Here is a 27,773-nt window from a genome sequence, read left to right as displayed (position 1 = left end):
TTTATTTACAGGTGTTACTAAATGTTGTTTATTTACAGGTGTTACTAAATGTTGTTTATTTGCAGGTGTTACTGGATGTTGTTGTTAATAAAGTGTGACTGAATGTTGTGTGTTTACAGGTGTGACTGAATGTTGTTGTTGAACAGGTGTGACAGGTACAACAACTTGAAGTTGGAAGATTATGATGCGTTCAAGACCGGCTGCAAGTGTCGGACAAGAAGCCAGCTCTGTTTCCTGCACGAAGTTTGCTTATTAGACGACAAGGTGGATTATTTATGTGAAAGTTCTGGACTCCTTGTTGTGTGGTTTTAAATAAGTAATACGAGTAAACCGCCAACTACGGAGCTAAAGGTTGGTTGTGATATTTCAAGTTAGTGCGTAGCAGGAAGTAAAGGAAGCCCAGCATCGCTAATATCCGAGCCGCTCCTGAACGCACCGCGCTGACAGCGGCACAGAAGCAGAAGATCCTTCATTGAAAGTCCACTTCATCCACACCTGGACAGGTGTCACCTGCACTTGGCGCCATGTCCGTGCTCGGCGTCTACCTTCTCTTTGCAGCTGCACTGAGGGCCAACTGTGGTGAGTCGCGAAGCAAGGAAGAAAGAAAGCAAAGTGAAAGGAAAGTGAAAGTAAAGTGAAAGTAAAGTGATCGCTTCAAAGTCTCAGTGGAGTGAAAAACTAACTTAATAACTTTTATTGTCTGCTTTCAACTTGACTTTACTAACTTAATAAGTTTGATTGTCAACTTGACTTTACTAACTTAATAAGTTTGATTGTCAACTTGACTTTACTAACTTAATAAGTTTGATTGTCAACTTGACTTTACTAACTTAATAAGTTTGATTGTCAACTTGACTTTACTAACTTAATAAGTTTGATTGTCAACTTGACTTTACTAACTTAATAAGTTTGATTGTCAACTTGACTTTACTAACTTAATAAGTTTGATTGTCAACTTGACTTTACTAACTTAATAAGTTTGATTGTCAACTTGACTTTGCTAAATTAATAAGTTTGATTGTCAACTTGACTTTACTAACTTAATAAGTTTGATTGTCAACTTGACTTTGCTAACTTAATAAGTTTGATTGTCAACTTGACTTTGCTAACTTAATAAGTTTGATTGTCAACTTGACTTTACTAACTTAATAAGTTTGATTGTCAACTTGACTTTGCTAACTTAATAAGTTTGATTGTCAACTTGACTTTACTAACGTAATAAGTTTGATTGTCAACTTGACTTTGCTAACTTAATAAGTTTGATTGTCAACTTGACTTTGCTAACTTAATAAGTTTGATTGTCAACTTGACTTTACTAACGTAATAAGTTTGATTGTCAACTTGACTTTGCTAACTTAATAAGTTTGATTGTCAACTTGACTTTGCTAACTTAATAAGTTTGATTGTCAACTTGACTTTGCTAACTTAATAAGTTTGATTGTCAACTTGACTTTGCTAACTTAATAAGTTTGATTGTCAACTTCACTTTGCTAACTTTATTAAGTTTGATTGTCAACTTGACTTTACTAACTTGATAAGTTTGATTGTCAACTTGACTTTACTAACTTGATAAGTTTGATTGTCAACTTGACTTTGCTAACTTAATAAGTTTGATTGTCAACTTGACTTTACTAACTTAATAAGTTTGATTGTCAATTTGACTTTACTAACTTAATAAGTTTGATTGTCAACTTGACTTTGCTAACTTAATAAGTTTGATTGTCAACTTGACTTTGCTAACTTAATAAGTTTGATTGTCAACTTGACTTTGCTAACTTAATAAGTTTGATTGTCAACTTGACTTTACTAACGTAATAAGTTTGATTGTCAACTTGACTTTACTAACTTAATAAGTTTGATTGTCAACTTGACTTTGCTAACTTAATAAGTTTGATTGTCAACTTGACTTTGCTAACTTAATAAGTTTGATTGTCTGCTTTCAACTTGACTTTACTAACGTAATAAGTTTGATTGTCAACTTGACTTTGCTAACTTAATAAGTTTGATTGTCAACTTGACTTTGCTAACTTAATAACTTTTATTGTCTGCTTTCAACTTGACTTTGCTAACGTAATAAGTTTGATTGTCAACTTGACTTTGCTAACTTAATAAGTTTGATTGTCAACTTGACTTTGCTAACTTAATAAGTTTGATTGTCAACTTGACTTTGCTAACTTAATAAGTTTGATTGTCAACTTGACTTTGCTAACTTAATAAGTTTGATTGTCAACTTGACTTTACTAACGTAATAAGTTTGATTGTCAACTTGACTTTGCTAACTTAATACGTTTGATTGTCAACTTGACTTTACTAACGTAATAAGTTTGATTGTCAACTTGACTTTACTAACTTAATAAGTTTGATTGTCAACTTGACTTTGCTAACTTAATAAGTTTGATTGTCAACTTGACTTTGCTAACTTAATAAGTTTGATTGTCAACTTGACTTTACTGACTTAATAAGTTTGATTGTCAACTTGACTTTGCTAACTTAATAAGTTTGATTGTCAACTTGACTTTGCTAACTTAATAAGTTTGATTGTCAACTTGACTTTACTAACGTAATAAGTTTGATTGTCAACTTGACTTTGCTAACTTAATAAGTTTGATTGTCAACTTGACTTTGCTAACTTAATAAGTTTGATTGTCAACTTGACTTTACTAACGTAATAAGTTTGATTGTCAACTTGACTTTACTAACTTAATAAGTTTGATTGTCAACTTGACTTTACTAACGTAATAAGTTTGATTGTCAACTTGACTTTACTAACTTAATAAGTTTGATTGTCAACTTGACTTTGCTAACTTAATAAGTTTGATTGTCAACTTGACTTTACTAACTTAATAAGTTTGATTGTCAACTTGACTTTGCTAACTTAATAAGTTTGATTGTCAACTTGACTTTACTAACTTTATTAAGTTTGATTGTCAACTTGACTTCCTGGTGTTTACGACGTGACTATACCGTCTAAATGGAATATTTCTCTTGGAAAATCTCCGGTAGTTTCCGTAGATTGTGCGTGGGTGTCGTAACACTTCTCACTCTGGCCACATGGTCAGGTCAGTCATACTGCAAATAAAGAGATGTGTTTCCATCCTTTTGTTAGACAAGAACACAAATGCTTTTTTATGCCTTGAAATGGTAAAAAAAAAATGTAACAATTGAGATGGAAGGTCCTCTCATTGTACTCTCTAAAACTTATTGTTCATCCTCTTTGTATTCGGGCTCAAAAATATAAGGTATGTGCACATTACAAGCGTGTTTGTTACAAGAGTGTGGGTGTTGCAAGTGTGTTTGTTACAAAAGTGTGGGTGTTACAAGTGTGTTTGTTACAAGTGTGTGTGGGTGTTACAAGTGTGTGTGGGTGTTACAAGTGTGTTTGTTACAAGTGTGTGTGGGTGTTACAAGTGTGTTTGTTACAAGTGTGTGTGGGCGTTACAAGTGTGTTTGTTACAAGTGTGTTTGTTACAAGTGTGTGTGGGTGTTACAAGTGTGTTTGTTACAAGTGTGTTTGTTACAAGTGTGTGTGGGTGTTACAAGTGTGTTTGTTACAAGTGTGTGTGGGTGTTACAAGTGTGTTTGTTACAAAAGTGTTTGTTACAAGTGTGTGTGGGTGTTACAAGTGTGTTTGTTACAAGTGTGTTTGTTACAAGTGTGTGTGGGTGTTACAAGTGTGTTTGTTACAAAAGTGTTTGTTACAAGTGTGTGTGGGTGTTACAAGTGTGTTTGTTACAAGTGTGTTTGTTACAAGTGTGTGTGGGTGTTACAAGCGTGTTTGTTACAAGTGTGTTTGTTACAAGTGTGTGTGGGTGTTACAAGCGTGTTTGTTACAAGTGTGTGTGGGTGTTACAAGCGTGTTTGTTACCATAGTGTGGGTGTTACAAGTGTGTGTGGGTGTTACAAGTGTGTTTGTTACAAGTGTGTTTGTTACAAGTGTGTGTGGGTGTTACAAGCGTGTTTGTTACAATAGTGTGGGTGTTACTAGTGTGTTTGTTACAAGTGTGTGTGGGTGTTACAAGTGTGTTTGTTACAAGTGTGTTTGTTACAAGTGTGTGTGGGTGTTACAAGTGTGTTTGTTACAAGTGTGTGTGGGTGTTACAAGTGTGTTTGTTACAAGTGTGTGTGGGTGTTACAAGTGTGTTTGTTACAAGTGTGTGTGGGTGTTACAAGTGTGTTTGTTACAAGAGTGTGGGTGTTACAAGTGTGTCTGTTACAAGTGTGTGTGGGTGTTACAAGTGTGTTTGTTACAAGTGTGTGTGGGTGTTACAAGTGTGTTTGTTACAAGTGTGTTTGTTACAAGTGTGTGTGGGTGTTACAAGTGTGTTTGTTACAAGAGTGTGTGTGTGGGTGTTACAAGTGTGTTTGTTACAAGAGTGTGTGTGTGGGTGTTACAAGTGTGTTTGTTACAAGAGTGTGTGTGTGGGTGTTACAAGTGTGTTTGTTACAAGAGTGTGTGTGTGGGTGTTACAAGTGTGTTTGTTACAAGTGTGTGTGGGTGTTACAAGTGTGTTTGTTACAAGTGTGTGTGGGTGTTACAAGTGTGTTTGTTACAAGAGTGTGGGTGTTACAAGTGTGTTTGTTACAAGTGTGTGTGGGTGTTACAAGTGTGTTTGTTACAAGTGTGTGTGGGTGTTACAAGTGTGTTTGTTACAAGAGTGTGTGTGTGGGTGTTACAAGTGTGTTTGTTACAAGTGTGTGTGGGTGTTACAAGTGTGTTTGTTACAAGAGTGTGTGTGTGGGTGTTACAAGCGTGTTTGTTACAAGTGTGTGTGGGTGTTACAAGTGTGTTTGTTACAAGAGTGTGTGTGTGGGTGTTACAAGTGTGTTTGTTACAAGAGTGTGTGTGTGGGTATTACAAGTGTGTTTGTTACAAGAGTGTGTGTGTGGGTGTTACAAGTGTGTTTGTTACAAGTGTGTGTGGGTGTTACAAGTGTGTTTGTTACAAGAGTGTGTGTGTGGGTGTTACAAGTGTGTTTGTTACAAGAGTGTGTGTGTGGGTGTTACAAGTGTGTTTGTTACAAGTGTGTGTGGGTGTTACAAGCGTGTTTGTTACAAGTGTGTGTGGGTGTTACAAGCGTGTTTGTTACAAGAGTGTGGGTGTTACAAGTGTGTTTGTTACAAGAGTGTGTGTGTGGGTGTTACAAGTGTGTTTGTTACAAGAGTGTGTGTGTGGGTGTTACAAGTGTGTGTGCGTGGGTGTTACAAGTGTGTTTGTTGCAATTGTGTTACAGTAACACAAGTAAGTGTTCCAGGTGTGTGTGTGTGTTACAGGTGAGTGTTTGTTACGAGTGTGTGTGTGACAAGTGTGTGCGCAGCATGTCCTTACGCGCACGCATGTGTGTGTGTGTGTGTGTGTGTGTGTGTGTGTGTGTGCGTGTGTGTGTGTGTGTGTGTCAGACGGGCACTCTCTGACCTACATCTACACGGCGGTGTCGGAGGGGGCGGTGCTGGCGGGGGCGCAGGAGTTCACGGCGATGGGCGTGCTGGACGGTCACGTGATCGACTACTACGACAGCGTTGCCATGGTGAAGGTGCCCAAGCAGGCGTGGATGCAACACAACCTGAGCGCCAACTACTGGCAGCGAGGCAGCGAGGCGAGGCGGAGCAAGCAGCGCTGGTTCAAGGTCAACATGGACATCGTCCTGCACCGCCTCAGACACAACAGCTCAGGTGAGACCGGCTGGCCCCGCCCCCTCCCCAGGTCACCTGACACGCCTCCTCCCTCCAGGCCTGCACGTCCTGCAGTGGTTGCACGGTTGTCACGGCGACCTGCGGCCCGACGGCAGCGTGCAGTTCCGGCGCGGCTTGGACCGCTTCAGCTACGACGGCCGCAACTTCCTGTCCTTCGACTACGAGCAGGCGGTGTGGGTGGCGGCCTCCGACGCGGCGCTGGAGACCAAGAGGAAGTGGGACGAGGTGCACCTGCTGAAGGACTACACCCGCGCCTACCTGGACAAGGAGTGCGTCACCTGGATGACTCACTTCCTCAAGTACCAGCGGGACGACGTGGAGCGAGCGCGTACGTTTAGCACGGTGGCGAAGTGGAACCCGATGCTCACACGCTTGTCCCCGCAGAGCCGCCCGCCCTCCTCCTGTTCGCCAGGAAGTCGCACCTGGCCGACAACCTGCTGCTCACCTGCTTGGCCACGGGCTTCTACCACAAGGACGCCATCTTGGAGATCCGGCGCGACCGCCGCACCCTGACCTGGGAGGACGGGGTGACGTCTTCGGGCGTGCGGCCCAACGAGGACTCCACCTTCCAGAGGCGGGACAGCGTGGAGGTGTTGAGCAGCGACGCGGCCGCCTTCACCTGCACGCTCCGCCATCCTGCGTCCGGTCTCAGCGTGGACGCGCTTTGGGGTGAGGCCGCCCTTCTCTGCGCCTCGCTAGCCCGTCATGGTGCGCCTTTGTCCCCAGATGGCGCCACCGTCCACCGAGGACTCAACGGCTTCGCCATCGCCGCCGCCGTCGTCTCCGCCGCCATTTGTATGTCGGTGATGCTGCTGGTGTGCTGGCGGCTCTGCAGGAGGACCAAAGGGGAGGAGTCAGCAGGTGTGCTTCGCCAGCTGTTATCGAGTAAATCAGCAGGTAAATCACCTTGGCCTGGCCGATGATGTCATGGATGATGTAACATGTTGGCGTCGTCCTTCCAGCGGCTGACCGGTTCCTGCACAGCCAGACGAAAGGTGAGTCTCGCCACGGCGCCGCTCTAAAGGCCGCACTAACGGCACTTCCTGTCTTGGCAGGCCCCTCACCTACCCACTCGCGGGACTCGAGCGTGGACTCGGGCGTGGACCCGGGCACTGACGCGTCGCCGCAGGAAGTACAAACCCACCCTCTCTGTCCTGGTGCCGCTGCAGAGGACACGCCCGCCGCTGCAGAGGACACGCCCGCCGCTGCAGAGGACACGCCCGCCGCTGTAGAGGACACGCCCGCCGCTGCCCGCCCGCAGGAACCACCCGCTCTTCCCGCCGAGGCACTCGAGTCAGGTAAGTGGGCGTGGCCTACGTGGTGCATATGGAGGTAACACAAAGTGCGCCCCGCCCCCTACAGCTCAGCTGCTGACCTCACTGGCTTGACCTTCCACCCGTGACATCATCCATGTGGGCGTGGCCACCTCGGACTCCCTGCTGTTCATGATGAAATAAATACCTTTGTGTTTCCATGGTGACACTACTTCTCTCTCTCTCTCTTCACTGACACACCATCTCACCTGTGTGGTGGGCGGAGTCAATCATCATCAGCCAGCACGCCAACACTAATATATTCATATGTACTTACAGTATTATTATACACATGTAGTATTATTATACTTCATGTACTCATGTAGTATTATTATACCTCATGTAGTATTATTATACCTCATGTACACATGTAGTATTATTGTACCTCATGTACACATGTAGTATTATTATACCTCATGTAGTATTATTATACCTCATGTAGTATTATTATACCTCATGTACACATGTTGTATTATTATACCTCATGTACACATGTAGTATTATTGTACCTCATGTAGTATTATTATACCTCATGTAGTATTATTATACCTCATGTACACATGTAGTATTATTATACTTCATGTACTCATGTAGTACTATTATACCTCATGTAGTATTATTATACCTCATGTAGTATTATTATACCTCATGTACACATGTAGTATTATTAAACTTCATGTACACATGTAGTATTATTATACTTCATGTACACATGTAGTATTATTATACCTCATGTACTCATGTAGTACTATTATACCTCATGTAGTATTATTATACCTCATGTAGTATTATTATACCTCATGTACACATGTAGTATTATTATACTTCATGTACTCATGTAGTACTATTATACCTCCTGTAGTATTATTATACCTCATGTAGTATTATTATACCTCATGTAGTATTATTATACTTCATGTACTCATGTAGTATTATTATACCTCATGTAGTATTATTATACTTCATGTACACATGTAGTGTTATTATACTTCATGTACACATGTAGTATTACTATGCCACATGTAGTATTATACATCATGTACACATGTATTATAGTTTATTATACTTAATTTTCAACTTTGTAATATTTTATAATACTTGATGTCCAATGTCTGAATCTAATATTATTTTTTAAATAATTAATTGCATTATTACTTGTATCAAATATTATTAGATGTTTATATATATGTATACATATAAGTATGTATACATTATATATATCATACATTTATATATATACACTATATGTGTGTATGTATATATATATATATATATATATATATATATATATATATATATATATATATATATATATATATATATATATATATATATATATATAGTTTGTGTTTTTTCACATTTATTTGAGAGGGCTTTATAGGTGCAATCGTGTACTATCATTAACTGCATTGTTAACCACCTCGTACTAGCCGTGTTTTATTATTTAGAATGCACACAAAAAGACAAACATATGTGTTCTTGTTTTACATTCAAAGATTGTGAATAATAGGCAACGTTCCAAAAAAAATTGAAATTCCCCTTCAGCTTGTAAGAAAATAAACTATTGTCTAACGTAATTAATTCAGCAATAATCTATTTCTATTAATTAAACATTGACGTGTCGGTCAAGTCACGTAGGTTCGCCGGTGACGTCATCGCGTCCGGGCACGTTCACCGGGAAAAAGAAGGCAACAGATTGAACTAACAAGTCAACATCAGTCAGCCGAATAACATTGCCTCTGAATGCTACCCTTCAAAATAAAAGTTACGCCATTGCTCGTTGACCTAAATGAGAACCATTTAATGTGAAAAGCCTCGTTTTAAAAACAATCCCAGCAGTATTTTTGTGAATGACATTCAAATATATGTCGTGTTGCAAAGTAGCAAACCTGTGCGTCTGCTCACAACAGATTTTACTTTGAAAATGCAGAACCGGACGTGTTTGTGAGCCAGCGCTCTCATCGGCGGCGCTCTCAAAATGGCCATTGTCACATTCGCTGCTCGAACGGCGTCTTGTCCTCCCAGCTCTCCTTCTTCTTAACACGGCGAACACCAAGCATGCGAGGCGGGCCGGGAGCTGACGGCCGATAGTCGCGGCTCCGACAGATGGACTCCTCGGCGGGCGGAAGGCGGAAGACTGCGCATGAAGACGCCGGAGCCGCGATGCTAACATGTAGCTAGCTGCTAGCCCGCGCCTCGGACACTTCCGGTCAGCTGCTTGCGGACCCCAGCTAACGTTAGTGTCGCCACTTCCGGTGCGTCTTGTCGTCGTCCGCGAGCGCGAGTGAGGTATTAACGCAAGCTTGTCTCCGCAGGCTCGACAGGATGAAGATAACTTGTTGTCGGCTCCGCAGGCTTGACGGGATGAAGATGGGCTCCAAGACGCCACGAGGAGGCGCCATCAACTGAAGCTTCGCTCTGCAGGCTTGACAGGATGAGGATGGACTCCGAGACGCCACAAGGAGGCGCCATCAACTGAAGCAGCTGCGGAAAAGATGGCGAGCCGCAGGAAGTCCAGCACGCCATGCATGGTCCCTCCTCCGTCGGCTGAGGACGTGATGGGTGAGGCGGAGTCGGAGGACGCCGGCTCGGACATTTACTCGCACACGAGCGAGGGCGGCTACGAGTGCAAGTACTGCAGCTTCCGCACGCCACAACTCAACCTGTTTACCGTGCACGTGGACTCGGAGCATCCCGACGTGGTCACCAACACCTCCTACGTCTGCGTGGAGTGCGACTTCCACACCAGGAGGTAGGCTCCGCCCCCCCCCTTTTTCGCCGCTCCGCCCCGTCTTAACATGCGCTCTCCCGCAGCTACGACGCGCTACTGGCGCACAACGCTCGCCATCACCCGGGCGAGGGCAACTTCACACGCACCATGGCGAGACGCAACAACGAGACGGTCTTCCAGCAGACGGTCAACGACCTCACCTTCGACGGCGGCTTCGTCAAGATGGAAGACGGCGAGGAGGAGGAGGAGGAGGAGGACGTGCGGCGCCAAGGCATCGCCCTCAGCAAGACCCCCATCATGAGGAGCAGGGCGGAGCCCAAAAAGTTCACCGCCTCGCACAAAATGGCTGTGGAGGACGCCATCAAGGTGGAGAGCCAGGACGAGTACGACGACGGGCCGCCCACGCTGTCGCCCGCCCCCGTCACTGCCAGCGGGCCGCGACTCGTCCCCGTGTCCTCGCCGCTTCACATCCAGACGCTGTCCCCGAGCTACGTGGTGAACAACGCCAACGTGCTGCACGTGAAAGGCGGCGGCGGCGGCACCGTACTTCCTGCCGGGACGCTGGCGCAGGTTCTGTCGGCCTTGCAGAACCATCAGAACCAGACGCAGCTGCTCATCCCCGTCAGCAGCATTCCCGCCTACAACGCCGCCATGGACAACAATGTCCTGCTGGTCAGCGCCTACAGCAGGTAGCCACGCCCACGGGGGCGGAGTCACAGGTGTAACGAAATGTGTCAGGAGGTCAAAGGTCCTCTCGCCCGCAGGTTCCCTTACCCGTCGATGTCGGAGGTCGCCGCCCTGTCGTCGCAGACCAAGTTCAGCGAGGAGAACGTGAGGGTGTGGTTCTCCGCCCAGCGCCTCAAACATGGCGTCAGCTGGACGCCCGAGGAGGTTGGTACCAAGGTCGCCGCCGTGTGCGTGGGAACTGACCCGCTTCCTGTCGGCAGGTGGACGAGGCACGCAGGAAGAAGGCCAACGGCACCGTGCAGACCGTCCCCCAGACCATCACCGTCATCCCCGCCAACATGGCCGCCGCCGCCGCCAACGGCCTGCAGTCCATCTTCCAGACCTGCCAGATCGTGGGCCAGCCGGGCCTGGTCCTCGCCCAGGTGGGCGGAGTCGGTGGCACCGTGGGCTCGCCCGTGGCGTTGACCGTCGCACCCGGCAACCGGCCCAAAGCTTCCGAACCATCCGCGTCGGAGTCCAAGACGGAGAAGGCGGCCTCTTTGGACTCCGCCTCCAAACCCAAGAAGTCCAAAGAGCAGCTGGCGGAGCTGAAGGCGAGCTACGGCAGGCGGCAGTTTGCCAGCGAGGCGGAGATCTCTCGCCTCATGCAGATCACCAAGCTGTCCAAGCGCGCCATCAAGAAGTGGTTCAGCGACACGCGCTACAATCAGAGGAACGCCAAGGAGCAGCACGCCGACGCCAAGGAGCAGCACGCCGACGCCAAGGAGCAGCACGCCGATGCCAGGGCAGCGGCGCCGGATGGAGGCGGAAGGAGCGGCGCTAGCGACAGCGCCGCCGGTGATGAGGTCGGCGCCATTGTCATCGACTCTAGCGACGACGCCAGTGACGCCCCGCCGCTGACTGCCCCCTCCCTGGACTCGCCCCGCCCCCCCCGGGATCGCCGGGCCAGCCTCCGCCACGCCTTCCCGGACTTCACGCCCCAGAAGTTCAAAGAGAAGACCTCGGAGCAGCTCCTGGGCCTGGAGTCCAGCTTCCGCCAGTGCGACACGCCATCGGACGAGGAGCTGATGCGTCTGCGGGCGCAGACCAAGCTGACGCGGCGGGAGGTGGACGCCTGGTTCATCGAGAGACGCAAGACTCGGGACGCGCCGCCGTCGCCGCACAGCCCAGATGGCGGCGACGCGGCTGAGCCCGCCGCCCGAGATCGCCACACCACGGCGGGCCGCAAGGTGCTGAAGAAAACGCCGCAGCAGCTGGACATGCTGAAGAAGGCCTTCGTTCGGTCGCAGTGGCCCAGCGCCCAGGACTACGACAAGATGGCGGAGGACAGCGGTCTGCCGCGCTCCTACGTGGTCAACTGGTTTGGTGACACGCGCTACGCCTGTAAGAACTCCAACCTCAAGTGGTTCTACCTCTACCGCAGCGGCAAGGTACATCATCGTGTCACCTAATGACCTCATCGTGTCACCCAATGACCTCATCGTGTCACCTAATGTCACCCGATGACCTCATTGTGTGACCTAATGACCTCATCGTGTCACCTAATGACCTCATGTGACCCGATGACCTCATCATGTGACCCAATGACCTCATCGTGTCACCTAATTACCTCATCGTGTCACCTAATGTCACCCGATGACCTCATTGTGTGACCTAATAAATTGGTCATGTCACCTAATGACCTCATTGTGTCACTTAATGACCTCATCGTGTGACCTAATGTCACCCGATGACCTCATTGTGTGACCTAATGACCTCATCGTGTCACCTAATGACCTCATGTGACCCGATGACCTCATCATGTGACCCAATGACCTCATCGTGTCACCTAATGACCTCATCGTGTCACCTAATGACCTCATCATGTCACCTAATGACCTCATCGTGTCACCTAATGACCTCATCGTGTGACCTAATGACCTCAGCGTGTGACCTAATGACATCATCCTGTGACCTAATGACCTCATCGTGTGACCTAATGACCTCATCCTGTGACTTAATGACCTCAGCGTGTGACCTATTGACCTCATCATCTCACCTAATGACCTCATCATGTCACCTAATGACCTCATCATGTCACCTAATGACCTCATCATGTCACCTAATGACCTCCTCATGTCACCTAATGACCTCATCGTGTGACCTAATGACATCATCCTGTGACTTAATGACCTCAGCGTGTGACCTATTGACCTCATCTCACCTAATGACCTCATCATGTCACCTAATGACCTCATCATGTCACCTAATGACCTCATCATGTCACCTAATGACCTCATCATGTCACCTAATGACCTCATCATGTCACCTAATGACCTCATGTGACCCGATGACCTCATCATGTGACCTAATGACCTCATCATGTGACCTAATGACCTCATCCTGTGACTTAATGACCTCAGCGTGTGACCTATTGACCTCATCATCTCACCTTATGACCTCATCATGTCACCTAATGACCTCATCATGTCACCTAATGACCTCATCGTGTGACCTAATGACCTCATCCTGTGACTTAATGACCTCATCCTGTGACTTAATGACCTCAGCGTGTGACCTAATGACCTCATCGTGTGACCTAATGACCTCATCCTGTGACTTAATGACCTCAGCGTGTGACCTATTGACCTCATCATCTCACCTAATGACCTCATCATCTCACCTAATGACCTCAGCATGTCACCTAATGACCTCATTGTGTGACCTAATGACCTCATCGTGTGACCTAATGACCTCATCCTGTGACTTAATGACCTCAGCGTGTGACCTATTGACCTAATCATCTCACCTTATGACCTCATCATGTCACCTAATGACCTCATCATGTCACCTAATGACCTCATCGTGTGACCTAATGACCTCATCCTGTGACTTAATGACCTCATCCTGTGACTTAATGACCTCAGCGTGTGACCTAATGACCTCATCGTGTGACCTAATGACCTCATCCTGTGACTTAATGACCTCAGCGTGTGACCTATTGACCTCATCATCTCACCTAATGACCTCATCATCTCACCTAATGACCTCAGCATGTCACCTAATGACCTCATTGTGTGACCTAATGACCTCATCGTGTGACCTAATGACCTCATCCTGTGACTTAATGACCTCAGCGTGTGACCTATTGACCTCATCATCTCACCTAATGACCTCATCATGTCACCTAATGACCTCATCGTGTGACCTAATGACCTCATCCTGTGACTTAATGACCTCAGCGTGTGACCTATTGACCTCATCATCTCACCTAATGACCTCATCATGTCACCTAATGACCTCATCGTGTGACCTAATGACCTCATCCTGTGACTTAATGACCTCAGCGTGTGACCTATTGACCTCGTCGCGTCACCTAATGACCTCATCGCGTCACCTCATGACCTCATCACGTCACTTGATGACCTCATCGCATGACCTAATGACCTCATCGTTACACCTAATGACCTTATCATGAGACATCACGCCATGTGACCTCATCATGGAACCTCATCACGCCATGTGACATCATGAGACCTCATCACGCCATGTGACCTCATCATGAGACCTCATCACGCCATGTGACCTCATGAGACCTCATCACGCCATGTGACCTCATCATGAGACCTCATCACGCCATGTGACCTCATCATGAGACCTCATCACGCCATGTGACCTCATCATGAGACCTCATCACGCCATGTGACCTCATCATGAGACCTCATCACGCCATCTGACCTCATCATGAGACCTCATCACGCCATGTGACCTCATCATGAGACCTCATCACGCCATCTGACCTCATCATGAGACCTCATCACGCCATGTGACCTCATCATGAGACCTCATCACGCCATCTGACCTCATCATGAGACCTCATCACGCCATGTGACCTCATCATGAGACATCACGCTATGTGAACTCATGATGACATGTGGCCTAATTATGAGACCTCATCACAGTATGTGACCTCATGTGAATGTTATATGACCTCATGACGCCATGTGACCTCATGTAACAGGTGTGCATGTTACAGGTGGTGTGATGTGTGATGAGAGGGTCTTACAGGTGGTGTGATGAGAGGGTGTTACAGGTGGTGTGATGTGTGATGAGAGGGTGTTACAGGTGGTGTGATGTGTGATGAGAGGGTGTTACAGGTGGTGTGATGAGAGGGTGTTACAGGTGGTGTGATGAGAGGGTGTTACAGGTGGTGTGATGAGAGGGTGTTACAGGTGGTGTGATGTGTGCAGGTAGAGGAGGGAGTCAACAATGGCAGCAAAGTCCACAAGAAGTCCAGGAAGCGACACCGTAATTGGTCCACTAGAACACGGAGACCCTATCCTTGCAAGTCTTCTCCACAGGGGGGCGCTGCTCCCAGCAAGGTCTGCTCAACAACATGTACACACACACACACACACAGACACACACACACACACACCTAGTACTTAAAAAGTGGTGGTTGTTTAGTTAGTATAAATGATGAGTCAGCATTACTATTATATATTACTACTTAACATAAATGATATTATTGAAATAATATTTTTATCAACTCATCACAACCACCCAGTGAGTTAATGTAGTTGGTTAGTTGTTAAGTTATTTAGTCAGTTAATTTAGTTGGTTAGTTTTTAATATAGTTATTTAGTCAGTTAATTTAGTTGGTTAGTTGTTATGTTAGTTATTTAGTCAGTTAATCCAGTTGGTTAGTTGTTAAGTTACTTATACAGTCAGTTAATTTAGTTGGTTAGTTTTTAATTTAGTTATTTAGTCAGTTAATGTAGTTTGTTAGTTGTTAAGTTAGTTATTTAGTCAGTTAATGTAGTTTGTTAGTTAAGTTAGTTATTTAGTCAGTTAATTTAGTTGGTTAGTTGTTAAGTTAGTTAGCCAGTTAATTTAGTTGGTTAGTTTTTAGATTAGTTATTTAGTCAGTTAATTTAGTTGGTTAGTTTTTAATTTAGTTATTTAGTCAGTTAATGTAGTTGGTTAGTTGTTAAGTTAGTTATTTAGTCAGTTAATGTAGTTTGTTAGTTAAGTTAGTTATTTAGTCAGTTAATTTAGTTGGTTAGTTGTTAAGTTAGTTAGCCAGTTAATTTAGTTGGTTAGTTTTTAGATTAGTTATTTAGTCAGTTAATTTAGTTGGTTAGTTTTTAATTTAGTTATTTAGTCAGTTAATGTAGTTGGTTAGTTGTTAAGTTAGTTATTTAGTCAGTTAATTTAGTTGGTTAGTTGTTGAATTAGTTAGTCAGTTAATTTAGTTGGTTAGTTTTTAATTTAGTTATTTAGTCAGTTAATTTAGTTGGTTAGTTTTTAATTTAGTTATTTAGTCAGTTAATGTAGTTTGTTAGTTGTTAAGTTAGATATTTAGTCAGTTAATTTAGTTGGTTAGTTGTTAAGTTATTTAGTCAATTTAGTTGGTTAGTTTTTAATTTAGTTATTTAGTCAGTTAATTTAGTTGGTTAGTTGTTAATTTAGTTATTTAGTCAGTTAATCCAGTTGGTTAGTTGTTAAGTTACTTATACAGTCAGTTAATTTAGTTGGTTAGTTTTTAATTTAATTATTTAGTCAGTTAATTTAGTTGGTTAGTTTTTAATTTAGTTATTTTGTCAGTTAATGTAGCTTGTTAGTTGTTAAGTTAGTTATTTAGTCAGTTAATTTAGTTGGTTAGTTGTTAAGTTAGTTAGTCAGTTAATGTAGTTGGTTAGTTTGTAGATTAGTTATTTAGTCAGTTAATTTAGTTGGTTAGTTTTTAATTTAGTTATTTAGTCAGTTAATGTAGTTGGTTAGTTGTTAAGTTAGTTATTTAGTCAGTTAATTTAGTTGGTTAGTTGTTAATTTAGTTATTTAGTCAGTTAATCCAGTTGGTTAGTTGTTAAGGTACTTATACAGTCAGTTAATTTAGTTGGTTAGTTTTTAATTTAGTTATTTAGTCAGTTAATGTAGTTGGTTAGTTATTTAGTCAGTTAATTTAATTGGTTGGTTGTTAAGTTAGTTAGTCAGTTAATTTAGTTGGTTAGTTTTTAATTTAGTCAGTTAAAGTAGTTGGTTAGTTTTTAATTTAGTTATTTAGTCAGTTAATTTAGTTGGTTAGTTGTTAAGTTATTTAGTCAGTTAATTCAGTTGGTTAGTTTTTAATTTAGTTATTTAGTCAGTTAATGTAGTTTGTTAGTTGTTAAGTTAGTTATTTAGTCAGTTAATTTAGTTGGTTAGTTGTTAAGTTATTTAGTCAGTTAATTTAGTTGGTTAGTTTTTAATTTAGTTATTTAGTCAGTTAATGTAGTTGGTTAGTTGTTATGTTAGTTATTTAGTCAGTTAATCCAGTTGGTTAGTTGTTAAGTTACTTATACATTCAGTTAATTTAGTTGGTTAGTTTTTAATTGAGTTATTTAGTCAGTTAATTTAGTTGGTTAGTTTTTAATTTAGTTATTTTGTCAGTTAATGTAGTTTGTTAGTTGTTAAGTTAGTTATTTAGTCAGTTAATTTAGTTGGTTAGTTGTTAAGTTATTTAGTCAGTTAATTTAGTTGGTTAGTTTTTAATTTAGTTATTTAGTCAGTTAATGTAGTTGGTTAGTTGTTATGTTAGTTATTTAGTCAGTTAATCCAGTTGGTTAGTTGTTAAGTTACTTATACAGTCAGTTAATTTAGTTGGTTAGTTTTTAATTTAGTTATTTAGTCAGTTAATTTAGTTGGTTAGTTTTTAATTTAGTTATTTTGTCAGTTAATGTAGTTTGTTAGTTGTTAAGTTAGTTATTTAGTCAGTTAATTTAGTTGGTTAGTTGCTAAGTGAGTTAGTCAGTTAATTTAGTTGGTTAGTTTTTAGAATAGTTATTTAGTCAGTTAATTTAGTTGGTTAGTTTTTAATTTAGTTATTTAGTCAGTTAATGTAGTTGGTTAGTTGTTAAGTTAGTTATTTAGTCAGTTAATTTAGTTGGTTAGTTGTTCAATTAGTTAGTCAGTTAATTTAGTTGGTTAGTTTTTAATTTAGTTATTTAGTCAGTTAATTTAGTTGGTTAGTTGTTAAGTTAGTTATTTAGTCAGTTAATTTAGTTGGTTAGTTGTTAAATTAGTTAGTCAGTTAATTTAGTTGGTTAGTTTTTAATTTAGTTATTTAGTCAGTTAATGTAGTTGGTTAGTTGTTAAGTTAGTTATTTAGTCAGTTAATTTAGTTGGTTAGTTGTTAAATTAGTTAGTCAGTTAATTTAGTTGGTTAGTTTTTAATTTAGTTATGTAGTCAGTTAATTTAGTTGGTTAGTTTTTAATTTAGTCAGTTAATTTAGTTGGTTAGTTGTTAAGTTAGTTTTTTAGTCAGTTAATTTAGTTGGTTAGTTGTTAAGTTAGTTATTTAGTCAGTTAATTTAGTTGGTTAGTTGTTAAGTTACTTATACAGTCAGTTAATTTAGTTGGTTAGTTTGTAGATTAGTTATTTAGTCAGTTAATTTAGTTGGTTAGTTTTTAATTTAGTTAGTTAGTCAGTTAATGTAGTTGGTTAGTTTGTAGATTAGTTATTTAGTCAGTTAATTTAGTTGGTTAGTTTTTAATTTAGTTATTTAGTCAGTTAATGTAGTTGGTTAGTTGTTAAGTTAGTTATTTAGTCAGTTAATTTAGTTGGTTAGTTGTTAATTTAGTTATTTAGTCAGTTAATCCAGTTGGTTAGTTGTTAAGTTACTTATACAGTCAGTTAATTTAGTTGGTTAGTTTTTAATTTAGTTATTTAGTCAGTTAATGTAGTTGGTTAGTTATTTAGTCAGTTAATTTAATTGGTTGGTTGTTAAGTTAGTTAGTCAGTTAATTTAGTTGGTTAGTTTTTAATTTAGTCAGTTAATGTAGTTTGTTAGTTGTTAAGTTAGATATTTAGTCAGTTAATTTAGTTGGTTAGTTAAGTTATTTAGTCAGTTAATTTAGTTGGTTAGTTTTTAATTTAGTTATTTAGTCAGTTAATTTAGTTGGTTAGTTTTTAATTTAGTTATTTAGTCAGTTAATCCAGTTGGTTAGTTGTTAAGTTAGTTATTTAGTCAGTTAATTTAGTTGGTTAGTTTTTAATTTAGTTATTTTGTCAGTTAATGTAGTTTGTTAGTTGTTAAGTTAGTTTTTTAGTCAGTTAACTTAGTTGGTTAGTTGTTAAGTTAGTTAGTCAGTTAATTTAGTTGGTTAGTTTTTAATTTAGTTATATAGTCAGTTAATTTAGTTGGTTAGTTAAGTTAGTTATTTAGTCAGTTAATTTAGTTGGTTAGCTGTTAAGTTAGTTATTTAGTCAGTTAATTTAGTTGGTTAGTTGTTAAGTTATTTATTTAGTCAGTTAATTTAGTTGGTTAGTTGTTAAGTTAGTTAGTCAGTTAATTTAGTTGGTTAGTTTTTAATTTAGTTATGTAGTCAGTTAATTTAGTTGGTTAGTTTTTAATTTAGTCAGTTAATTTAGTTGGTTAGTTGTTAAGTTAGTTTTTTAGTCAGTTAATTTAGTTGGTTAGTTGTTAAGTTAGTTATTTAGTCAGTTAATTTAGTTGGTTAGTTGTTAAGTTAGTTATTTAGTCAGTTAATTTAGTTTTGTAGTTATTTATTTAGTCAGTTAATTTAGTTTTAGTTAAGTTAGTTGTTCAAGTCATACCTCAGAAGAACGATACAGGAAACGATTGAATCATATCAGCATCACCCAAACAATGAACGACAAAAACTGGAATTACATTTTGGTCCAACAGTATTTCATCATATTGATGCACATAATGTTTATATCTTGAAGGATTCTGATTGGCTGAAAAATGCACTTTGGCGTGTGTGTGCGTGTTTGTGTGTGTGTGTGTGCGTGTGTGTGTGTGTGTGTGTGCGTGTGTGTGTGTGTAAAGCAGGCCATGAGCGGCCAGGCGTTGCTGAAGGAGCACTACCTCCATCACGGGGTGGTGAGGGATGAGGAGGTGCAGGCGTTGGCGGCGCAGGCGGACATGAGCGAGCAGGAAGTGAGGGTGTGGTTCAGTGGGCGAGCGCAGGAAGACGGGGAGATGTTGAGCGAGGAGGAAGCACTTGAAGGTGAGCTGAAAGAAGAAGCTTCTGACGACATGGAGGAGCAAGTGTCTCCTGGTGCAAAGTCACAGCCGACGTAAGCATGGTGGTGGTGGTGGTGGTGGTGGTGTTGTTGTGACACCACCATGCTGCACCTCCAAATGTTGTTGTGACACCACCATGCTGCACCTCCAAATGGACACTTTTATTGTGGCGGCTTTCATACCTTTTTTCTTTCTTTCACTTTGTATGACAAAGATTGCAAATATTTCTCAGAGTGACGCCTCTTGTATTCAACATTTCTTCCAAGCTGACCTTGGAGGACTTTTATTGTGAAAGGCACTAGGAAGTCCAATCAGTGGCATCAAGCGTGTTTATGCTGAATAAACATGAAAAGTTGTCAAAGTTGAGTAATCCTTGAATTTCACAAATCAGCTTGTGTGATGTCACACTTCCTGTTTTGTCTCCATACACTTCCCGTTTTGTCTCCATACACTTCCTGTTTTGTCTCCATACACTTCCTGTTTTGTCTGCATACACTTCCCGTTTTGTCTCCATACACTTCCCGTTTTGTCTCCATACACTTCCTGTTTTGTCTGCATACACTTCCCGTTTTGTCTCCATACACTTCCTGTTTTGTCTCCATACACTTCCTGTTTTGTCTCCATACACTTCCTGTTTTGTCTGCATACACTTCCCGTTTTGTCTCCATACACTTCCTGTTTTGTCTGCATGCACTTCCCGTTTTGTCTGCAAGCACTTCCCGTTTTGTCTGCATGCACTTCCTGTTTTGTCTGCATGCACTTCCCGTTTTGTCTGCAAGCACTTCCCGTTTTGTCTGCATGCACTTCCTGTTTTGTCTGCATGCGCTTCCTGTTTTGTCTACATGCACTTCCTGTTTTGTTTGCATGCACTTCCTGTTTTGCATGCACTCACTTCCTGTTTTTCTTGCACGCACTTCCTGTTTTGTCTGCACGCACTTCCTGTTTTGCCAACACACACTTCCCTTTTTGTCTGCACGCACTTCCTGTTTTGTCTGCACTCACTTCCTGTTTTGTCTGCACGCACTTCTAGTTTTGTCTGCACGCACTTCCTGTTTTGCCAAAACGCACTTCCCTTTTTGTCTGCACGCACTTCCTGTTTTGTCTGCACGCACTTCCTGTTTTGCCAACACACACTTCCCTTTTTGTCTGCACGCACTTCCTGTTTTGTCTGCACGCACTTCCTGTTTTGCCAACACGCACTTCCCTTTTTGTCTGCACACACTTCCTGTTTTGTCTGCACTCACTTCCTGTTTTGTCTGCACGCACTTCTAGTTTTGTCTGCACGCACTTCCTGTTTTGCCAACACGCACTTCCCTTTTTGTCTGCACTCACTTCCTGTTTTGTCTGCATGCACTTCCTGTTTTGCCTGCATGCACTAACTGTTTTGTCTGCACTCACTTCCTGTTTTGCATGCACTCACTTCCTCTTTTGTCTGCACGCACTTCCTGTTTTGCCAGCGTGCACTTCCTGTTTTGTCTGCACGCACTTCCTGTTTTGCCTGCATGAACTGTTTTGTCTGCACGCACTTCCTGTTTTGCGTGCACTCACTTCCTGTTTTGTCTGCACGCACTTCCTGTTTTGCCAACACACACTTCCCTTTTTGTCTGCACGCACTTCCTGTTTTGTCTGCACTCACTTCCTGTTTTGCATGAACTCACTTCCTGTTTTGTCTGCACGCACTTCCTGTTTTGCCAACACACACTTCCCTTTTTGTCTGCACGCACTTCCTGTTTTGTCTGCACTCACTTCCTGTTTAGCATGCACTAACTTCTTGTTTTGTCTGCACGCACTTCCTGTTTTGCCAGCATGCACTTCCTGTTTTGTCTGCATGCACTTCCTGTTTTGCGTGCACTCACTTCCTGTTTTGCCTGCACGCACTTCCTGTTTTGCCTGCACGCACTTCCTGTTTTGCGTGCACTCACTTCCTTCATTATCTTCTTCCTGACCCCTGACCTCTGACCCCTGACCCCTGGACTGCACAACAGGACTTGGTCTACACCTCAGAAAACTAACCAGGAAGTGGCGCAGACACCTGGCATCAGCTCCAGGTTGGTAGCAAACATGGCGCCCTGTGGTCACGTGACCGCCTGTTGACCAATCATTGAGGAGCTGGGTTGGCCACGCCCTCTTCAGCCTGTGGACACCTGCACCGCTGACCTCACCTCAGGTGTCAGCCAGTAACAAAATGGGCGTGGTCTGCGGTAGCCAATAGGAGCCAGCGTATGAGTAGACCACTTCCTGTGGGACGCCACAATAAAAGCAGGCTTTGATGGTATTTGGATTTATTGTTTAGCGGGAAGTCATCAAAACAACACTTCCTTTGAACACGCCCCTTTTGTGGACACGTCAACGCCAACTGCCGGTGAGCGTGGCGACGGCGAGGGGTGGGGCGGCCGCCTTGGTTACCAGGGCAACCGGCCAGACAGTCCCAGTGGTGACTTCCAGAAAGTTCTGCTGGACCCAACAAGAAAACAACAAAGACTACGACTCCATCACTTCCTGTTCCTGCGTGGTCACGCCGGCCCCGCCTCTTCCTCCGGGATCAGCTCCGAGTGGTCGCCGTCGTCCACGGGCCGAGGTGGCGGGTAGTCGGGCTGGTAGTAGCGGTACGGGTCCTCGTCCTCGGCCTCGGCCTCGCCATAGTTCTGGAAGATGTTGGACGGAAGCTGGACTGTGGGGGCACGGCGCCGTCAGTAGCGGTAGGTAGCCCCGCCCCCCCCACCAAGCGTGCTTACCTCCCACGTTGTAACCTAGGCAGGCGTTCTGGTCGCAGTACCCAGGAGGTCCTGCAGGACCCACCGAGCCCGGAACACCTGGACGGCCGGGTGCTCCTGGTGTCCCAGGTCGCCCTGAATGTCCCTGACTGCCAGGTCGACCTTGTCCTGGCACACCTGCAGGAACACACCTTTAGGCTAACATGCTAAGCTAACTGAATGTCCCCGACTGCCAGGTGGGCCTTGTCCTGGCACACCTGCAGGAACACAGGCTAACATGCTAAGCCTACGCCCGCTTCCTGTGTGTGATTACCAGGAGGTCCCGGGGGTCCTCTGGGGCCTTGGACTCCCACACCAGCTGAGCCCTTCTCCCCCCTCTCACCCAGGGGACCTGCACACAAGACACCAAAACAGTCCCACAACTTTCCCGCTGGCACCTGTTGCACCTGCCGCACCTCGTTCCCCGGGTTGACCGTTCTGCCCGTTCTGTCCGGGAAAACCGGGCCTCCCGGGGGGGCCTTGCTCTCCTTGGGGGCCGGCCGGTCCGTGTCGGCCGGGTTCTCCGGGGGGTCCCGGTACCGTGCGGATGGTCACTGACGGGCTGGGCGCGTGGTTCAAGATGGCGTTGTACTGAGCCATGTGACCTGCAAGCGGCGGGGGGGGGGAAAAGGGTGTGGTGTGGTGCGGGCGTTCTTGCTAACGTGGCGTTAAGCTAACGTACTCACTCTGGATTAGCTGCTCACACACCTGCCGGGCGATGTCCTGCACCGTGCTGGTGGACTGCTGGTCTCCCTGGCAACACACACACACACCTGCTCAGGTGGGAGGAGTCACAAAAGGTGAGTGAGTCTGAGAAAAAATGACACGTACCCGTTCACCTTTGTCGCCCCTGGTACCAGGCGGGCCCTGAAACCATGCAGACAGAACCTTGTTAGCTCCTTAGCACGTGAGCTACGTAGCTTGTTGGATTGTTAGCTAATTAGCTTGATCTTTTGTTAGCTCATTAACATATTAGCTTGTTACCTCTTTAGCACATGAGCAAGGTAGGTCATTGGCTTGTTAGCTAATTAGCTTGTTGATTTGTCAGCTCATTTGCTTGTTAGCAGTTTTTGCGTTACTTTATTAGCCAGTTAGCTCATTGGCTTGTTAACTCATTAACTTGTAAGCCCGTTATCACATTAGCCTGCTAGCACATTAGCTGGTTAGCATGTTAACTCATTAGCACATTAGCTTAACTTGTTCACTTTTTAGCTTGTATGGACATTAGCACGTAAACCTGCTCGCTCATTAGCATGTAAACAAATTGGCCTGCGAGCATGTTAGCTCATTAGCTTGTTAGCACTTAAGCTTGTCGGCGAGTTAACTCATTAGCTTGTTAGCACTTAAGCTCGTCGGCGAGTTAACTCATTAGCTTGTTAGCACTTAAGCTTGTCGGCGAGTTAACTCATTAGCTTGTTAGCACTTAAGCTCATCGGCGAGTTAACTCATTAGCTTGTTAGCACTTAAGCTTGTTGGCGAGTTAACTCATTAACTTGTAAGCCCGTCATTGCATTAGCCTGCTAGCACATTAGCGGGTTAGCATGTTAACTCATTAGCACATTAGCTTAACGTGTTCACTTTTTAGCTCGTAAGGACATTAGCACATAAACCTGCTCGCACATTAGCTTTTAACTCATTAGCATGTAAACAAATTGGCCTGCGAGCATGTTAGCTCGTTAGCTTGTTAGCACTTAAGCTTGTCGGCGAGTTAACTCATTAGCTTGTTAGCACTTAAGCTTGTCGGCGAGTTAACTCATTAGCTTGTTAGCACTTAAGCTTGTCGGCGAGTTAACTCATTAGCTTGTTAGCACTTAAGCTTGTCGGCGAGTTAACTCATTAGCTTGTTAGCACTTAAGCTTGTTGGCGAATTAACTCATTAGCTTGTTAGCACTTAAGCTTGTTGGCGAGTTAACTCACTAGCTTGTTAGCGCTTAAGCTTGTTGGCGAGTTAACTCATTAGCTTGTTAGCACTTAAGCTTGTTGGCGAATTAACTCATTAGCTTGTTAGCACTTAAGCTTGTCGGCGAGTTAACTTATTAGCTTGTTAGCACTTAAGCTTGTCGGCGAGTTAACTCACTAGCTTGTTAGCACTTAAGCTTGTCGGCGAGTTAACTCATTAGCTTGTTAGCTTGGGGCCGAGAGCTGCTAACTCACCGGTGGTCCCAGTTCTCCGTGTTTCCCAGCAGCACCCGTGTTCCCGGGGCCACCTGGGGCTCCTGGACTGCCCTGCAGGTGGGAGAAAGAAGGCGGTCATAGTAAATCATACAGATAGCACCAGGTGTACCTGAGTCCAACACCTGTGTGATGGATGGCAGCAATGCATCATGGGAGTGTGACAACTTACAATAACACCGGGGGGGCCCGGTCGGCCGGGGGGCCCGTCTTTACCTGCCTCACCCTGTGGTCAACAAAGAAAGGTATGAGATGGACGCCACCTTGACTCCGCCCCCGTCTCACCCTCCCACTCACCCGGGGACCAGGAAGTCCTTCCCTGCCTGGAACGCCCCCTCGCCCCGCCACACCCTGAACACACAGGTGAGGCAAGGTCACCGGTCACATGACAAGGTGTGTCAGAAGGAGACACTTACCTGTAGACCTTGTTGCCCCGCCTCCCCTTTCTGGCCCCGCTCCCCCGGACCACCCTGCATGTCAACACATCAACATGTTGGTGCTAGTAGATGTTGTTGTGTAACATGTAGGTGCTAGTAGATGTTGTTGTGTAACATGTTGGTGCTAGTAGATGTTGTTGTGTAACATGTCGGTGCTAGTAGATGTTGTTGTGTAACATGTTGGTGCTAGTAGATGTTGTTGTGTAACATGTCGGTGCTAGTAGATGTTGTTGTGTAACATGTTGGTGCTAGTAGATGTTGTTGTGTAACATGTTGGTGCTAGTAGATGTTGTTGTGTAACATGTTGGTGCTAGTAGATGTTGTTGTGTAACATGTTGGTGCTAGTAGATGTTGTTGTGTAACATGTCGGTGCTAGTAGATGTTGTTGTGTAACATGTTGGTGCTAGTAGATGTTGTTGTGTAACATGTCGGTGCTAGTAGATGTTGTTGTGTAACATGTTGGTGCTAGTAGATGTTGTTGTGTAACATGTCGGTGCTAGTAGATGTTGTTGTGTAACATGTTGGTGCTAGTAGATGTTGTTGTGTAACATGTTGGTGCTAGTAGATGTTGTTGTGTAACATGTTGGTGCTAGTAGATGTTGTTGTGTAACATGTTGGTGCTAGTAGATGTTGTTGTGTAACATGTTGGTGCTAGTAGATGTTGTTGTGTAACATGTTGGTGCTAGTAGATGTTGTTGTGTAACATGTTGGTGCTAGTAGATGTTGTTGTGTAACATGTTGGTGCTAGTAGATGTTGTTGTGTAACATGTTGGTGCTAGTAGATGTTGTTGTGTAACATGTTGGTGCTAGTAGATGTTGTTGTGTAACATGTTGGTGCTAGTAGATGTTGTTGTGTAACATGTTGGTGCTAGTGGATGTTGTTGTGTAACATGTTGGTGCTAGTGGATGTTGTTGTGTAACATGTTGGTGCTAGTAGATGTTGTTGTGTAACATGTTGGTGCTAGTAGATGTTGTTGTGTAACATGTTGGTGCTAGTAGATGTTGTTGTGTAACATGTTGGTGCTAGTAGATGTTGTTGTGTAACATGTTGGTGCTAGTAGATGTTGTTGTGTAACATGTTGGTGCTAGTAGATGTTGTTGTGTAACATGTCGGTGCTAGTAGATGTTGTTGTGTAACATGTCGGTGCTAGTAGATGTTGTTGTGTAACATGTCGGTGCTAGTAGATGTTGTTGTGTAACATGTCGGTGCTAGTAGATGTTGTTGTGTAACATGTCGGTGCTAGTAGATGTTGTTGTGTAACATGTCGGTGCTAGTAGATGTTGTTGTGTAACATGTTGGTGCTAGTAGATGTTGTTGTGTAACATGTTGGTGCTAGTAGATGTTGTTGTGTAACATGTTGGTGCTAGTAGATGTTGTTGTGTAACATGTTGGTGCTAGTAGATGTTGTTGTGTAACATGTTGGTGCTAGTAGATGTTGTTGTGTAACATGTTGGTGCTAGTAGATGTTGTTGTGTAACATGTTGGTGCTAGTAGATGTTGTTGTGTAACATGTTGGTGCTAGTAGATGTTGTTGTGTAACATGTCGGTGCTAGTAGATGTTGTTGTGTAACATGTTGGTGCTAGTAGATGTTGTTGTGTAACATGTCGGTGCTAGTAGATGTTGTTGTGTAACATGTCGGTGCTAGTAGATGTTGTTGTGTAACATGTCGGTGCTAGTAGATGTTGTTGTGTAACATGTCGGTGCTAGTAGATGTTGTTGTGTAACATGTCGGTGCTAGTAGATGTTGTTGTGTAACATGTTGGTGCTAGTAGATGTTGTTGTGTAACATGTTGGTGCTAGTAGATGTTGTTGTGTAACATGTTGGTGCTAGTAGATGTTGTTGTGTAACATGTTGGTGCTAGTAGATGTTGTTGTGTAACATGTTGGTGCTAGTAGATGTTGTTGTGTAACATGTTGGTGCTAGTAGATGTTGTTGTGTAACATGTTGGTGCTAGTAGATGTTGTTGTGTAACATGTTGGTGCTAGTAGATGTTGTTGTGTAACATGTTGGTGCTAGTAGATGTTGTTGTGTAACATGTTGGTGCTAGTAGATGTTGTTGTGTAACATGTTGGTGCTAGTAGATGTTGTTGTGTAACATGTTGGTGCTAGTAGATGTTGTTGTGTAACATGTTGGTGCTAGTAGATGTTGTTGTGTAACATGTTGGTGCTAGTAGATGTTGTTGTGTAACATGTTGGTGCTAGTAGATGTTGTTGTGTAACATGTTGGTGCTAGTAGATGTTGTTGTGTAACATGTTGGTGCTAGTAGATGTTGTTGTGTAACATGTCGGTGCTAGTAGATGTTGTTGTGTAACATGTCGGTGCTAGTAGATGTTGTTGTGTAACATGTCGGTGCTAGTAGATGTTGTTGTGTAACATGTCGGTGCTAGTAGATGTTGTTGTGTAACATGTCGGTGCTAGTAGATGTTGTTGTGTAACATGTTGGTGCTAGTAGATGTTGTTGTGTAACATGTCGGTGCTAGTAGATGTTGTTGTGTAACATGTCGGTGCTAGTAGATGTTGTTGTGTAACATGTCGGTGCTAGTAGATGTTGTTGTGTAACATGTCGGTGCTAGTAGATGTTGTTGTGTAACATGTCGGTGCTAGTAGATGTTGTTGTGTAACATGTCGGTGCTAGTAGATGTTGTTGTGTAACATGTCGGTGCTAGTAGATGTTGTTGTGTAACATGTCGGTGCTAGTAGATGTTGTTGTGTAACATGTCGGTGCTAGTAGATGTTGTTGTGTAACATGTCGGTGCTAGTAGATGTTGTTGTGTAACATGTTGGTGCTAGTAGATGTTGTTGTGTAACATGTTGGTGCTAGTAGATGTTGTTGTGTAACATGTTGGTGCTAGTAGATGTTGTTGTGTAACATGTTGGTGCTAGTAGATGTTGTTGTGTAACATGTTGGTGCTAGTAGATGTTGTTGTGTAACATGTTGGTGCTAGTAGATGTTGTTGTGTAACATGTTGGTGCT

The 27,773-nt window shown here is 43.5% G+C and overlaps 2 protein-coding genes across 4 annotated transcripts in view; one reads left to right on the top strand and one right to left on the bottom strand.

The window, feature by feature from the left end:
- The first annotated feature begins 204 nt into the window (after nt 1–204).
- Nucleotides 205–19,783, top strand: LOC133649522 (zinc fingers and homeoboxes protein 1-like). Its single transcript, XM_062046110.1, has 13 exons — nt 205–579; nt 5,398–5,670; nt 5,729–6,019; nt 6,076–6,360; nt 6,418–6,588; nt 6,654–6,686; nt 6,747–6,989; nt 9,444–9,756; nt 9,819–10,424; nt 10,500–10,626; nt 10,683–11,852; nt 14,652–14,783; nt 19,236–19,783. The coding sequence occupies exons 1-13, from the start codon at nt 525–527 to the stop codon at nt 19,488–19,490; spliced, it is 3,954 nt and encodes a 1,317-aa protein (XP_061902094.1). The 5' UTR covers nt 205–524; the 3' UTR covers nt 19,491–19,783.
- A 1,924-nt stretch (nt 19,784–21,707) lies between these two features.
- Nucleotides 21,708–27,773, bottom strand: part of LOC133650050 (collagen alpha-1(XIV) chain-like) — a 38,880-nt gene continuing 32,814 nt past the window's right edge. For 2 of the 3 annotated variants that reach the window (XM_062046830.1, XM_062046832.1), the window contains 10 exons: nt 24,775–24,828; nt 24,656–24,709; nt 24,531–24,584; nt 24,341–24,412; nt 23,018–23,053; nt 22,873–22,939; nt 22,603–22,791; nt 22,461–22,538; nt 22,169–22,324; nt 21,708–22,104 (listed from right to left, as the gene is read on the bottom strand). In XM_062046830.1, the coding sequence (XP_061902814.1) occupies nt 21,947–22,104; nt 22,169–22,324; nt 22,461–22,538; nt 22,603–22,791; nt 22,873–22,939; nt 23,018–23,053; nt 24,341–24,412; nt 24,531–24,584; nt 24,656–24,709; nt 24,775–24,828 (918 nt within the window). In that variant the 3' untranslated portion in view covers nt 21,708–21,946. The remainder of the gene's footprint in view (nt 22,105–22,168; nt 22,325–22,460; nt 22,539–22,602; nt 22,792–22,872; nt 22,940–23,017; nt 23,054–24,340; nt 24,413–24,530; nt 24,585–24,655; nt 24,710–24,774; nt 24,829–27,773) is intronic. The other variant, XM_062046831.1, reaches the window with a different exon arrangement.

The sequence above is a fragment of the Entelurus aequoreus genome, linkage group LG05 (assembly GCF_033978785.1).
Source record: "Entelurus aequoreus isolate RoL-2023_Sb linkage group LG05, RoL_Eaeq_v1.1, whole genome shotgun sequence".
In the NCBI taxonomy this organism is placed as follows: Eukaryota; Metazoa; Chordata; class Actinopteri; order Syngnathiformes; family Syngnathidae; genus Entelurus; species Entelurus aequoreus.
The sequence above is the reverse complement of the archived record's forward strand: the minus strand, read 5'-3'. Positions and strand labels throughout refer to the sequence as shown.

Coding starts and splice junctions, on each gene's coding strand:
- LOC133649522 (XM_062046110.1), top strand. CDS start 525: ATGTCCGTGCTCGGCGTCTACCTTCTCTTTGCAGCTGCACTGAGGGCC. Junction 6,687..6,746: donor CCTGCACAGCCAGACGAAAG/GTGAGTCTCGCC, acceptor CTGTCTTGGCAG/GCCCCTCACCTACCCACTCG. Junction 6,990..9,443: donor CGCCGAGGCACTCGAGTCAG/GTAAGTGGGCGT, acceptor TGACAGGATGAG/GATGGACTCCGAGACGCCAC.